This window comes from Pygocentrus nattereri, chromosome 28 (genome assembly GCF_015220715.1).
Source record: "Pygocentrus nattereri isolate fPygNat1 chromosome 28, fPygNat1.pri, whole genome shotgun sequence".
Taxonomy (NCBI): domain Eukaryota; kingdom Metazoa; phylum Chordata; class Actinopteri; order Characiformes; family Serrasalmidae; genus Pygocentrus; species Pygocentrus nattereri.
In genome coordinates, this window is record NC_051238.1 from 18,089,257 (window position 1) to 18,105,264 (window position 16,008).

The following is a 16,008-nucleotide window of genomic DNA, read 5'->3' on the forward strand; positions in this document are numbered from 1 at the left end:
CAATAATATGGAGTTGGTCCCCCCTTTGCAGCTATAACAGCTTCCACTTTTCTGGTAAAATTTCTACAAGATTTTGAAGTGGGTCTGTGGGAATATTTGCCCATTTATCCAGATGAACATTTGTGAGGTCAGACACTGACACATCTTAGAGACTGAAATTTTGTGAACTGACTTGTTGCAATGGTGAAATCCTTTTACAATACCACACTCAACGTCACTAAGCTCTTTAGACCAACCCATTTTTTCACAATGTTTGTAAAGGCAGACTTCATGGCTAGGTGCTTGACTTTATACATCTGTGGCAATAGGACTGAATGAAACACTTCAACTTAAGGATTAAGAGGTGTGTCCCAATGCTTTTTTCCATATAGTGTGTATATATATTTCCTAGTTTCATGCAGTACACCTTTTTGGAAGCATCTCCACTCGTTATGTTTCTCCACTCATTTATTCAGTTTTTAAATTAATTTCTTGCAGTCTGCTAGTGTTTATTCAAAACAGTGATTTCACACTTTTGATTATTGGTCATTTACATTCACCATGGGCTTATTTACCCTCTCTATCTCTCTTGCTCTCTTAGGGAGAGCCAAGCTGTGGGTCAGCAGCTGCAGGCTGAGCTGGACAGTGTGCATACTGAGCTAGAAGCTGTGAAACAGGAGAGTGCTGCACTCCGCCAGGCCCTGCAGCTTACCCAGACCCAGCTGCAGAGCCACCGAGACCAGTGCTCCACTAAGAACCGCAAGGTAGACTACACAAAGGCCAGACAGTGTCGTGTGAGGTTAAAATGATGGTTCAGACAAAAATTAACAAGAGACAAAATTCAGACTTCAAGATGGTTGCTACTGTTGTTTTGCTGTGTGATGTACTTTTGTTCCTTTTTAAATACACTATTAGTGTAATTCTTCTACTAACATATAATCTACACAGTTGGCGGATACAGATCAATGACAAATTAAATCAACAAACATACAATAGTAAAGTGCTGGGACACCATGCGCTTGATTGTACCTTGGTACAGATTCTATGTTTCTCTGTGCCTGTTTCTGTTCTGGAGGGAGACGGCACCATTCTTCTAAATGAGATTCACTCATTTGGTTTTGATCATGAAGATCTAGAGAATTGTCTAACATATCCGTCCAAATTCTTCCATTGGTGTTCAGTTGAGTTGAGATCTGGTGACTCCTAAGGCCATAGCATATTATTTACATAATTTTAATACTAATCAAACCATTCGATGACCACGTGGTCATTCTCATTGTAGAAAAGACCATCCTATCAGCATGGAAGGGGACAAGTGGCCTCAAACTATGCAAATAATTGCCCCACACAGCATAACAGAGCCACCACAGCCCCTCACGCTGGGGGTCCAGCATTCAGGCCTGTTCTGTTCTTTTGGATGACTCATCTGGTCATATCCTCTCTGTAGACTAGTGCCTGTGGTTTTTGGAACTCTCAAATGTGAATTTGTCTTTGAGAGGTGTATTGTTGTGTACTGCTAACCCTACTTTACTATGCCTTTCTGTGTAGTTGTAGATGGACTGTTTGACCACATCCTAGACTGACATTCTCAGTCACCTGAGACACAGTTGCACTTTTGTTTTTTCTAACATATTGCACTAATGCATGATTATCATGGTCATCGAATGTTCGCTTTCGACCACAGTTTCCAACCCTACTTACTGATGAGCGTAGGAAAATGTTATTTGCTTAGTTGTATCATGCAGTACACCTGTTTGGAAGCATCTCCACTCATTATGTTTCGCCATTCATTTATTCAGTTTTTAAAATGTGGCCAGAGCCCACATTAGCAAGTTATGTCATGATTTAGACATGCAATTAGCACTGCTTACATTCATTGTTAGGAACATTAGCCTTGTAGCTCCAGTGTAATACCAAAGAAGAAAATATTGGATACCACATGTCTTTGGCTATTTTTAGTACTGGAAAACCACTGCTTTAAATTTAATGTACTGCCAATAGTTCCGAGGCAAAGAAAGAAGGAGACAAAGACAGGCAGAGACATTATAGACAAAGAGATTAAACTGAAGAAGAGCCAGCAGTGGCCCAGAGGTAAAGGGCAGTTTGATTCTTTCACAAAGAGCCACAGGCAGCCTGCCGGCTTACCAGACACACACTGCATTATTCAGCCCATTAGATCAAAACCCACAGGTTCTGCTGAAGAGATGTAAGAGCTCTGTTGCAGAGGCCCCAGCAGAGACTGGCCTTGAGGAACAGGAAGTACACTCTGGCTGTGTGCCTGATGGACCTCAACAATGCTCTGTTTCTGTGGACTGAAACAGCAGTGTTACAGTGAGGTTAGGAGAAACAGGAAAATAGTGGGCCCCAAGATATCATCTAGCATAAGGAGCTGCAGTAACTATGGTGCTTATCAGACAGAATTAACCTCTTCAAACTGGATTATTAATGAAAGAACGATCAGTTAATAATCTTATCATTTAGTAAGTCCAGACTTCCATTGTTTACTCTTATAGTTATCATATAATTCACTCTGATAATTAATAATGAAATAAATAAAATTTGTAGGGATGAAATTGGATTCATATCGATATTGACAAATAATTGCCTTAAAAATATATCAGAATCAGGCAGATGTTTAGATTTGATTGATATTACAAACCAATATTTGATGACATATTTATTATACAGTGGAAGGGCTGAAGTTTGTGATGCTAGGCTACTGTGTTAAGAAGTTTGCATTTCAATCAGCTTACTGTCATTGTAATAAATATTATGCTTTCTCTATGATGCTAATCTAGGAGAATTTAGTACTATTTTTAAAATGTTAGGAATTTATATATATTAGCACCAATTTCAGCAAATTTGTACATGAAAAATATTGGATATCAGCATTGGCTCACAATTCCCATATCAATGCATCTGTGTTGATTTTCTTTACTGTCCATGAATTTACTGGATAATTAACACAAAAACGTTTAATGGTTCAATCTGCATTCTTATAATTCAGTCACTAACCTCTTCCCAGACGTATTACATCCTAAAGCCTTGTTATTCTTCAATATATCCTTATTATTTGATAATTTTATGAAAACAATGCTGGCTATCTTATTTGTTGTTAAATTATAGGCAAAAGAAATGGAAACCTGGGCAACCAAGGATGGTTAAGAGGCTAATCCTAAGACTTATTGTGCATGATTTGATAGACTGGTTCATACAAGATGTGTAATCGTCCAATATTAACCCAAGTAGCACAGATGCTCATGTCAGTCTTATACAACAGGCACCATGCTTCCAGACAATAATAATTTTTTATATTAAAATTAAGACTAAAAATAAACAGATTAAAGGCTAACTCACAGTTAATGCAAGATAGCCTAGCAATAGGCAAGTGTAGTGGGTTCATGCAGCTTACTGTCACGCAGCCTCCTGAACCCCTTGTGGATATGGACTCAATCTCCCAGAATCCTCTGGGAGATCACATGACAAATCATGTGCTCAGCGCCCCTATCAGCACTCCAGGTCTCCGGAATATTGATAAGCATCACCTGTGTATTGTATCGTGTGATGTATCTAGAATAGTGTATAGCCCGGGCCATAGCTTAGAATAGTTGTGAGGTATTGATTCACGCTGTGTTGATCTGCTGAGCGGGTTTTCTATTGTGGTATATTTCGTGTATGACCTCTTGCTGTTCGTTTTCTGGTTTATGCTCTTTTTGCCCTGCTCCTTGGATTTGTTTGCTATTCTTTCTGATTTTGGATTTGAACCTTCATCTGCGAGCGTCTGACTGTGTTTGAAACCTTACACTTACCAAATGCCACACAATAATACAGAAGTCTTGTCAAGTACTTTCAGATTATTTCATTTTCCTTCTCCTTGTAAATATGTCATCGCCAAAAGTGTTGTGTATGTCAGTGGTGTTGGCATGAATTTGAGAATTTGGGCAGTTAGCCTTGACTGGAGGCCACAAAAATGGAAAAAATGGAGGAGCCAACAACTGCGTTGTTGAGTCAAACAGGACCACTATTGCAGAGGAAGCAGTCTACACATATTGTAGATTCGTACTTGATTAAAATGACATATTTCAGATGATCGGTAATCACTCAAATGACAGCACCTCTCCTATTAAAACCAATTCTGCTTAAATAGGGCTTTTGATGAAATTTATGTATGTAGTTATGAGAGTGAGGAACTGATTGTGGACCCACACACAGGCCCTTTAAGGCAGCGCTGCACAACTCTGGCTCTGGAGAGCCAGTATCCAACACACTTTGGTGATTTACCAGCTCAAACACACCTGATTATACTCATCTGTTAACTGGCAGGTTTAGTAAATGTGTTTGAGTAGGGCTACAACAAACTGTGCTGGTTGCTATTTCTCTGCACTGGAGTTGTTTTAGGCCTTTAAGGAAGTTTACATTCATTGACCTCAGTGTCTTATGATGTCATTTCCCTCCAGACTGCACTTTAAGAACCACTATATGAATGTGTTCAGCTAATTTCCAAGTACAGGCTGAATCATACTCACTCAGTAAGAGCTAGTTACTGTCAATGTTTAGTTAGGTTCCTCCAATGGCATCTGAGGAGACAGGGAGGGACAGAGAGAGAGAGAGAGAGAGAGAGATGAGAGAGAGAGAGAGAGAGAGAGAGAGAGAGAGAGAGAGAGAGAGAGATGAGAGATAAGGTTACACAGAGGCTTTATTATGTTTGATTTCCCTCTAGTTTCTTTTCAGTTCAGTGTACACTGTCTGCATACTAGAATAGTATTAAAATTGACCTCATTTAACATCCAGGAAATTACATCAGCCATACAGGAAATGTCCTTAGCGTATTTTTTTCACTGATAGTTCTTTTAAAGGTCACTCCAAGCTTTTATTATTTAAAGTTGATTCAGAACATAATTTATAAAGCTAATTGTACGGCCTAAAATACTGTTTAACAGTAAGAACTGTAGAGAAAACAAGATGCTCTGATGCAGGTTTTCTGTTAGCTGCACTGTGTAATATGTAATATGATTTTTGTTTGTTAAAATTGAAAGCAAAAATTGACATAGTGGTAGCTTTAATATAATGCACCTAATATGTAGTCTCAGATTTTAAGCCTAACACACAGACCCATGAGGAAGGAATTAAATGATATACATATAAGCGTTATTTTCTGTAACAGGAATTGCTTTTATGTTTGTGTCATGTATAAGATTTCACTGTGAGCTATGTATGCTAAGTTAAGCTGCCACAACAACAGCTAATAATTATTTGATATAGTAGCCATTTATTTATTTAAAATTACGCTGTAAAAAAGATGTGTTTTCACAGTGGCAGTAATATAAAAATAACATGTTTTTACACAAACAAATACAGGTGAAAATATAAAAATGGGCCACTCATACTGTAAAATAACATCAAGAAAATGACAATTAAAAGTTGTCATTAGCTGTTTATTAATAGAAATAGAATTTTATTTTTCTATGATACATATGCTGCTTATATATCCATCCATCCATCCATATATATATATATATATATATATATATATGGCCAATTCAAATATACATTTTTTCTATTTGCAAATGTTTACTATAGTCATAGTGAATGTCCACTCTGACCAGTCTAGTTAGTTGTGTACAGGAGACTTCTATAACACAAAGCCCTACATAGAGCAATGGAGAACTATGTCATTTTGGCTGGGCTATAAAGCCAAGAGTAGTCATTCTTTGGTTTGTCTTTGTTTCTTTTCCTCTGTCTCTCTTCTCTTTTCTTGCATTTAGTAATAGATTCTCTTCTTTCAGGCTCTGAGTATGGAGAGAATGGACGTGAGGAGTGGAAGAATTGGCCATCACAACTGTGTACCTAATGACAGCTATGAGAAGGTGAGTTCATTTCAGTAGATCTGGATCCAGCTGTGTACCACCTGCATCAAATCCATAACCACTAGCGAGCAAATACACAGCTGACCAACTGACCTCAGTTCAGCTGTGACCTGAATATGATCTCATCTCTCTTTGGCCCAGTCATGCTTTTAGGCAGCTGTTCTTTAAGAGTGTCTGTCCCTCTTACACACACACATTTTTCTTTCTCTGCACTGACAGACATTTTCAAGTACCACTCAACAACTGTTCCTGAGCCCTTAGCAAACACAGGGTTGTGTCATTTGGCCACTCAGTTGTTATCTCAGCACAATTTTAGCTGATTTCTTTTCCATCCTCAATTTGAGCTTTATTGCCTTTGCTCTGTATTGTAAACACAAGTTGGCAAATTGCAATTTATTTCATCTCTGACCAAGATTCTTTTCCATTTCTTGCCCACTAACTTTTGTCTGCCACATCTTCTATTGGACACAGAAAAAAACCCTATAGATGTATCATTACTGTCAAAATGGATCTCCAGAATCTCCAGAGCTTTACAGAAGCAAGAAAATCATTCTTGAAAACAGTGAAGTTAATGCAACAATTTTATTGGTCCATCCATCATGAAATTTTCACACAATGTAAAGGATGTTTGACATTTTCAAATTCTGTAAAAATATAAGAACAATATCAAAAATAGAGGTTGTGTCCTCACAGTGACTATATACAGTCTGTGCACAACAAAACAAAACATAGCTAGGCACTGAATTTATTCTAAATAAGCCATCATCAAAGAAACATGTTTGTCACCTCAGTAACAATGGCTGTTTGAGATTGATAATCTCACTGCCTTAATAAATAATTCACATATAGTATTGTGCACTCCTGCTGAGCCGTGCCTGTTAGTGGGAATAAAGCCTGTGTTCCATGTGTCTGTCTTCATGATGATAAGATCATATGCGGCTAACCCTGTTTGTTTTTTCCAGCAAAAATTCAGCTAAAAAAGCTAAAAGATTGCCTTCTTGTTCTGAGGATATGGATAGGGTTAGGCCATAACAATTAGTGCCATCATGATCATGAAATGTTAGTTGATGATTATTTTTTATATAAATAATTATTTTATTATGTTATATTAATAATTATTATTGTTATATAATAATAATACAGTTACATACAATCATGTGTGTAGTCAATTAAAGCTACATATTTCTTGAGAGTGAAAATGTAAGCAAAAAACACAAGCATACGTGCTAATATACCATGTGCTTTGCAAACATGTTAGATTGCAATGTCTCAAAGAAAGCGTTACTTTCTTTTATTTACATTTTTTTGCCTCAACCCAGCACATACATTCAAATTTTGCTTGTTGATGATTTTGAAATCCTGTGGAAATCGCTGTGGAAAATGATTCCAGTCAGCTTAGATAGTTGCCGTCATCTCAAATAATTACAATTTGGAGATTATGTAATAATTGTGACAGGCCTAGCTACTGTATTATGGAAAGTCAATGAAAGGTCTCACAAAGATAGTAATACCTGTGGAGAAACTGAATTACTCTGTAGGCAATTTGCCTTTGCCTGTGCTGACAGCAGTTATTGCGTGCCACCTTCTGCTGCGCAATTAATAGTTTTACGACCGCCGTGCACCCGTTAATTTACTTTTCCTTAATGTGGTTTTTATAGTTCCATTCTCTCAAGCTCGCAAACCCACTGCCCCTTTCTTTCTGTTCCCTTAATGTTTCTTTTACCTGTTTGTGCTCAGCACTGCAGCCTGATATTAAAAGTTTTGTCTGTGTGTGGGTGGATGTGCATCTGTTTATGCGTGTGTGCGTTTGTGCATGGATGTGGATGTAGGTAACAGTGCTAAAAAGAAGGCAGCAGCAGGACAGAAGAAGAAGAAGGGAGGCTGAGGTGGACACTCTGAAGAGTGAGCCCGGGCACAAAGAGCAGGCTGAGTGTAAAATGGCTGCTCAGTTGACCAGCATGCCACAGCGACAACAAAGCATTGAGCTCACTGAGGCCCACTGACATCGACACAGCCAGAAAAATGCCTTGAAGTGAGTGTCATGCAAACCGCTGTGGTGCCTTACTGTTATAGTAATTGCAGCTGCACCCACCTGGATGCCAGTTGGTTAAAGTGACAGCTAACCTGGCTAATCATGAAAATATCAATAACACTTCTGTAAACGTGCTTAGACCACATCTAGATCTTCATTAAGATTGAGTGGTTTAGAGGACAGTATGACGTACTGTGAGCTATAAAAACAAACAAAACTTCACTGTGCAGTTGAACTGTAAGGGCTGCCACTTTAGACAGCAGATGTTCTGTCAAATTACAGCTCCCCTTCGCATGTACACACGTCACACAAACATAGAGACACTAGATTACATTCATGATTTTTGCTGTTTTCTGTTTTTAAATACACACATTCAGTTACATGGTACAGATACAGGGTGAAGTCTTTTTCATTTTTATAGTTCACAATGAGTCATATTGTGTCCTAGACCGCATCGACAGGTCTGCACCACCTTGAATATCTAAATGTGGTTTGAGCGAATTGAGAGAGGTTTTGGGTTTATGCTTTTAATGTATTTTTTTGATCTGGGTGACTGTTGACTTCCAGTGTTTCTAACCTCTGGGATAAGTGGAAAGCTGTGTAAATTAGATTTTTCACTGAACAATTCTTTGAAAGTGACATCATTGTCATTTGCATTGAATACACATGAAGATTTCTTCTTTAGTGGTGTAGCTATGACACTCATGTAGCTAACAAGCAGTGCTTATAACATGCTTTATATTATGCCTAGATAATCATAAACATTCTTTAAATGGTGTTATGAGCTTATATCACATAGACTTGTGTATGTGGTTTCAGTCACTGTATAACAAATTGCTATCTGTAAAAAAAGGTTTTGCATGTTGCACAGCTAAAGACAGTAGTAGTAATCTTAAAGCCCAAGTTATGTCGATACGTTTGTGTAAATGTGATTTTTCCTTTAATCAGATCTAATTGTACTTGCCACAGCGGTTCTACACACTACAAATATATTGTTTAATTCTTTGTGGAATGACAAGAACTGTGAAGTGTTTCTGTGCTTGTCTCAGTTAGCACTTATTACAGCAGATATATGTATATGTTTAAATGGCTCTATATTTAAATAAAGCTCCACACTTTCACTCAGACTGGAGGGTCTGTTGGTAAAAGGGCTTGCAGCCAGTGTTCAGAGTTAAAATCACCTAACACTCACTAGCTGCGATAAGGCTCATATTGTTATCTCTGAGAGAGCTGCTCAGTCTCACACACACACACACAGACACAGCAAAATGTCTGTGAGTCCCTTAATTACATTTTACAAATTAAAGGCCTTAGTGCTACACTGTAGTTAATTTTAACTTTTAGGATACAACTAAGTTGTTTTTTTTGTTTTCAGGAAAACTTTTACATCACTACATACACACATTGAATAAAACAAAGTCACTTGCAAGACACAGAGATGTAAATGAAACTCAGTGACTGTTGTGAACTGTGGCTTTTAGAGCCAGGTTTTCGGTTTGGACCATAGATGTCAAAATTAGTCAAGAACAGAGGAAACGACACTTCCACGGTAAAGCTAATTTCTGCTTGTGAGATTCTAGTAGTATGTCAACACAAAGTTAACGGCAATTCACATGGACATTTGATGCTTATTAAAGACATTCCATGTAATACAACTTGTAATACACGTTTATATATATTTCGCCATGCATGTATAACATATTTGCCTTTACAGTGATGTTAAAGTAAAGAGCCCTGCCACTGTTTTCCATTTCTAATAAGTGATTAAAACACATTGGTGAGGCTGCCAATCAACACAGCCACAAAAAGACTTCCAGAGAGCCTAGACCGGCATTTTCTCATGGAACTGGTTCCGTCAATTGTAAATCAAAATGTTTTTGGTTGATTTCACTGTCAGTTCCTGATTATGTCAAAGGTTAATCTGACAGCCTAGGCCTTCGATCCAAGTCCTGAAGTCTTAAACCATGAGAAGGCTTACCAGTCTACTAATATACCAGAGCAACCACAACTTTAAAAGTACTTATCATAATTACAACAATATTTTAAACACAACAAGAATGATGACAACTTGAGAATGTCTTCACACCTGACACACATACACTCACACAGCTGTGATGAATATCTTGAATTTCTGGTGCATCATCACAAATGACCATGCCATCAAAATGACTCACTGCTGTGGAATCCAACAGTGGCCTTGCCAAGCATGACGCCAGGCAGCATGACTTTCAGCAGGATTTCAGTGTTCCTCATGGTTCAGTACACTCTTAAAAATATTAGTTTTTTGGAGCAATTCCATAGGCGCACCACTTCAGCAAAGAACCTCACTAGTGAATGGTTCACATTTTGTAAATGAGACTTGCAAGTGTGAAGAACCTCCATATAATGTAAGCAACACTTGACAGAGTGTATTTCCACAAAAAGTGTGCTCTGGCTGTTTTCTATCAAATCTTACTCTAATACAGAAAAAAAGTCTTTGTATTCTGTCATCTTCATTTGCTCTTGTCTGCTGTTCACCACTTTGAAACAGTGTTTGTGTAAAACACTCAGATCTCAGTTAAATGTGAGGCTGTACACATAACACACTTTTAGCTTCTGAGATGATCTTATTATCTCCAGGCCAAAAACAGAAGAAGCTGTGATTCTGTCGTCAATCTAAGCAGTTTAAAAATAGGGTCAGTGCTCAACTCCCTCTTCCCCCTCTCTTCCTCTCACTACCCTCTTCCTCTCACCAGCCACCCCCTGACCAGCATATTTACTTTGCTTTCTCTATCTCTCTCTTTTCTCCTTTCTATTTATCCCTCTTCCTCCCATAGTCTTTGCTTTTCTTTCTTCCTCCCTCACTCACCTCTATTTCTCTTTTTTTCTGTCTTCCTATGTCTTCCCCACTTTCTTTCTATACACTCTTTTTCCTCTTTCTCTCATTCTTTGTTTCTCTTTCTCTTCCTCCTTCCCTCTCTCTTGTCATATCATTCTTTATCTTCCAATCTTTTTCCTGTCTCTCTCTCAAACTATTTCTCTCTTTATTTCTCTCCCTCTCTTCTCTCACTGTCTCTTTCTCTCCCTCTCACTTCCCATCTGTTCTATTTCTCTTTCTCCCTTCCTATCTCTTTACCCTCTCTTTACACTTTTTCTTTTTTCTTTCTCACTCTCTTTCTGTCTCACTTTCATACTATCTCTAGAACTCTCTCCCTCTCTCACTGTTTTTCTTGCTATGTCTTTCTCTCTCGCTCTCTCTCTCTCTCTCTCTCTCTCTCTCTCTCTCTCTCTGTTGGGGGAGGTGTTGGTGGTTGTGAGTGAATCATCTGTTCTGTGTGATAATGCGTACGAAGGCCTACAGGCAGCCCTGTCAGTGAACAGTGTAAATCTTAGATGAATATGCACCATTATGTGTAGAGCATTGTGCTGGTGAACAGAGATATATTTTTATTATTATTTCCCATCATTATTGCAGTTCCCAAATTCATTAACCTATAAAATGATTATTTTTCAGTATTTCAGTATGTGCAAATGTGTAAAATATCAGAATAGTTTCACCACATGTATTATGTTCACATGCTTTTACATTGGATTTTTAATAGCTCTAAAATTTGTAAAACAATTTTAGTGGATATAAAATTAACTCCAGAATTACCGTTGTAACCATGTAAGCACTCGCTGTCCTGGTGCATGCTTTACAGGGAGACTACAGCAGTAAACTGTTTACCATGACTTTTGAAAAAACAAGATCTGCACGTGATTACCACAATCGTTCAATTCTGAAACAACGTGACTGTCACTGGATTTCATTCTGTGATAGACGCTGTTATTAAAGCATTAGTGAACATGCTGGATGTCATGACATTCTTGGGGCATACATCCTTGCCTTGTTTACACAGAGTAAACGTGCACGGTCTTTTGGACTTTTCCGCTGTTATCGTTCCCATGACATAATGTGGGTGTTTGTTAATGTCAGCAACTTTTTTCTCCCTTGCTGACCCAGATTCATCCTGTAGTAGAAGAGAAGCAGATGGAGACTTCATGTCTTAGATTTGTGACCGGGTCAGTGTGTTTTAGTAGCATGGAGCAGATTCCAAATATACGATAGACTGAACATGAAATGCAAGTGGCATTGCTAAGTGGAGTTTAACTGTTACACAAAGCAATAAAAAAAACTAAGTTGCACTCAACACATTCAGTTATTCCACTAGATTAGTAGCACCTCGTATTTTTGTATACACCATATTGTTCTTGCCATAGTGTCATCTGGCATCTAAGCACATTTTTAAACAATTTACCTAAGAATTAGAATAAAGTCATATTCATAATTCAAATAAACATAAAAACAATAAAAAGTAACAAGAATTTCTTGGGTCCATATTTGTCCTTGACACCTTCACAGTCACCATAGAGACTGGTTAATATCATCAGTTACATCATGAGCACAATTTACTGAAGCACTGATTGGTCAAACCAGGAGCTGCTTTTTAACTACATATAATACTGGGCTTCCTCGAGGAGAGGTTTGAAAATGGTTAAACAAACACACTAACATCCAGAAAATCACAATTAGCTTATATATATATATATATATATATATATATCCCACCTGTCCCTGACCTGTGTTATTTAAGCCCTGTGCTTTGCTGGTCTGTGTACTGTTTGTATGTTTTGAGTATGTGGATTGCTTGTGTATGCTTGTTTGGTTCATGTCTGTCCCTCCTGCTATCCACATTGGCCATTTGAACCTGGACTGTCTTGACCCTGATTTTGGATTTGCCCATAATAAATCTCGCTTGTCTCTGCACGTGTGTCCGCCTCAACATTGCTCCCCACCCTTACACCACCATTCTCAGTCCAGCAGTGACACTGAGGTGTTTAAGAACTTCAGTGCTGAGACCACTGTGTGTTAAGTGCTGAGTACCTGCTCTGTGGTGGTCCTGACCACTGAAGAACAGGGCGAAAGGGGGCTAACAAAGTGTGCAGAGAAACAGATGCACTACAGCCTGTAATTGGAGAACACATTTTAAAAATTTCATTACTATATTTTTAACCCCTTTCTGCAGATGGAACGGAAATGAAAATTGATATTTGTATTAATGTAATGAAACAATTGTTTACTTCAAAATGTAACCATCCATCCATCCCTTTCAGTACTTCAAAATGTAACTAACATGTTATATTTTTTAAAAATTCAACTTAATTCAAAATGTCAAAATTCAAGACTGAACTGAGGGACTTCCAAAACAGGCTGAAATTGCAATTTATGGTTATGCATCTTTTTTTTCAGTCTTTAAAAGCCTATGCATGTTTTTTTTTCCTTCAGTTAAATCTACTTTATTGTTTGTCTTTAATTAGCTCTAATTAAAGCACATATACACAAACACTGTAGGCAGAGAGGTTTAGAATTCATCTCAGTAAAGAGGAACATGAATGTCATTCAGTGAGAATCATTATTGCTGGTCATGCGATGCTTGTGATTGGAGGGAGAGGTGTGATGATGTTGGTGGGTGTGAACGCCCCCTCCTCAGTGCAGAGGAATCCTACGCTTCATTCTGTCTTTCTCCTTATATGGAGAGAATGCAGGTAGTCATGGCTTTCAGTGTGTGCAGCTCCTCCTCTCTCATAGAGGGCTGTGTGTGTGTGTGTGTGTGTGAGAGAGAGACGTGGAGAGAGTCCTACTCAGCTTCCTATGAGTCACGAATCAGACTCAGCTGCTCAGCTGACTCATTCAGTCTTTTTATCCTTCAAGCTTGTCAGTGCATGTACACACAAACACTACTAGTACAAGTACAAAATCATACCGCACACCTGCTTGAATAACAGACATTTAAAGTCCTGAACATCAAATGATCCAAAATATGATTTTTAACATTTCATCAAGTGCATTCTGTAGCATTCATTCAATATGAAACAATATACATACTAGCATGTAATGTATGTACAAGAATATACTTGTCTTTCCATACTGGTTAAAACAGATATCTTCACAATGACAGCACAGGATGCTCATTAGTAAGAACATTTTACTGATTTGGTATGTTTATGATTGATTAAGGATAGTTATACTGATACTTAGACATCCACAACTGCTTGCATAATAGATAAAACTTGCATATTTACAGCACTCGACAGAAGCCAGCAACCAACATTTACATTACTTAGTGTACAGTCAAGTGATTATTAAGCACAAGTTATTCATTTTTCAGCCTAATTAAAAACTCAGAACACGTATTTACCAGAAGATTATTTTTTTCTCAGTATTTTGTACATCCACTCTTTGCTTTTGTTACAACGTCCATTATTTTGAAAGACTTGCTTTCTGTTGTTCAAAGAAATCTGCAGGGATATTTTTCCACACCACACAAGTTCAGTCTTAAAAGTTGGCTGCATTTTCTGCTTCTGACAATCCACTCAATCCCAAACACATTCAATAATGTTGAGCTTGATTGATGTGGTCAGTCCATGGTCAGTCCATCTTTATTTGATTTGCAAATGTCCTTTTTTGTCTATTTCTTTTTCTCAAAAACAACTTCTTGAGAGCTTCTTCCTTTTAGACCTATAGCATTTAGTTTTCTTCTCACATTAGAAGTATGGACAGAAGCACTTGTGGAATTTTCATATCTCAAGCATGAGTGGAGCTTGATTTGAACCTTATAAGTTGCATCACAATGGACAGCTCGCACCCCGGATCTGTACTGTTTGACCTGTTGCCCTCAGGAAGGCGGTACAGATGCATCAGATCAAGGACAAACAGACTTAAGTACAGTTTTTTCCCAAAAGCAATAACACTTCTCAACTCACAGATGCACTGATAGTCTATCCCCAGACTTCCATCACCACCTACATACCAGTCTATTCCCAGACTCCATTACCAGCTACTGTGCAATACTCTGCATACGGAAATGTGCAATCATACTGTACATGTATGTACATTATACAGGAATATGTGCAATACTTAGCAATGTGCAATATTTATTGTACATACAATACAACTGTAAATATCTCCATATTTATATCTTGTAAAAAACATAGTTTTTATTTTGTTTCTATATTTATTTCATATACATATATATACAAACGCATAGAACTGTGCACAACCCCTCCCCATTCTATTCCGTGTCATTTGTTTACATTGTGTGTTTGCACTGAGATGGAGTTGCTCTTAATCTCATTGTACTGTGTATAGTGACAATAAAGGCATTCTATTCTATTCTATTCTATCAGGTGTGTTGGGGGCTGGGGAAAGACCTAATTACTTAACCTCTAAGGCCATGCTTTGGGTCAAGGTCAGCTTAGCATTAGATTTATGTTTACAATTACTATTAAGGGTACATAAAGATTTAGGCCTACATGTGTACAGTGGGACTGGCGACCTGTCCAGGGTGTATCCTGCCTTCCGCCCGATGACTGCTGGGATAGGCTCCATCACCCCCCCACGACCCTGAGGGAGAAGCGGCTCGGATAATGTGTGTGTGTGTGTGTGTGTGTACGGTGATACAGTTATGGTCTGTGGGGTGTGTGTGTGTGATTTGCACTTAGTAGAATTTTAATCTGCATGTGCAAATTGCAGAACACTTAGCACTTTGAATAACTTTTGCATACTACAGTTAGTGCCTCTACTGAATGTAAGCTCATGTATAGCAAGGGTGCTTAGTCCTAGAGATCAACCACTTTGCAGAATTTAGCTCAAATCTAGCACACCTAATCCAGGTAACATAGGCCTTCAGTGCCATCTGAACATCAGTGGCAGTTGTATTGGATCTGAACTCTCCAGGACCATGATTGGGCTTCCCTGATGTACAGCAAAATAAGATTAGCAGTAAGAGTACATTTTGCTGGCTTTCCTGGCAAATATTCAGTCATAGCAATGACCACCCTTTAGTTAGAGAAATACACTGCACAACATAGGAAGCACATCATTAAACCGTTTTTTTCAAAAGCAAAAATAAATAATACCTGCATGTGCATCTCTTTACTAAGTGAATATTTATGTGTCGGTTTAGTCTTGTGATGAATCTTCATGTGCATCTCTGTATTCTCATCAGGACTTGACCTGCAGTTCTGTGGTGAATCAGATCTTGCAGTCTTTTCGTGTGCCTGTTCCTTTAAGAGGCGTGGCCTAGCATCAGCGAGCTCTGCGTAGTTATT

At 38.1% G+C, this 16,008-nt stretch overlaps 1 protein-coding gene across 1 annotated transcript in view; it reads left to right on the forward strand.

The window, feature by feature from the left end:
• Nucleotides 1-8,981, forward strand: part of fhad1 (forkhead-associated (FHA) phosphopeptide binding domain 1) — a 30,102-nt gene extending 21,121 nt beyond the window's left edge. Inside the window, exons 28-30 of the mRNA XM_017721320.2 lie at nucleotides 581-743; nucleotides 5,766-5,846; nucleotides 7,676-8,981. Coding sequence (XP_017576809.2) covers nucleotides 581-743; nucleotides 5,766-5,846; nucleotides 7,676-7,849 — 418 coding nt within the window. The 3' untranslated portion in view covers nucleotides 7,850-8,981. The remainder of the gene's footprint in view (nucleotides 1-580; nucleotides 744-5,765; nucleotides 5,847-7,675) is intronic.
• Nucleotides 8,982-16,008: the final 7,027 nt, after the last annotated feature.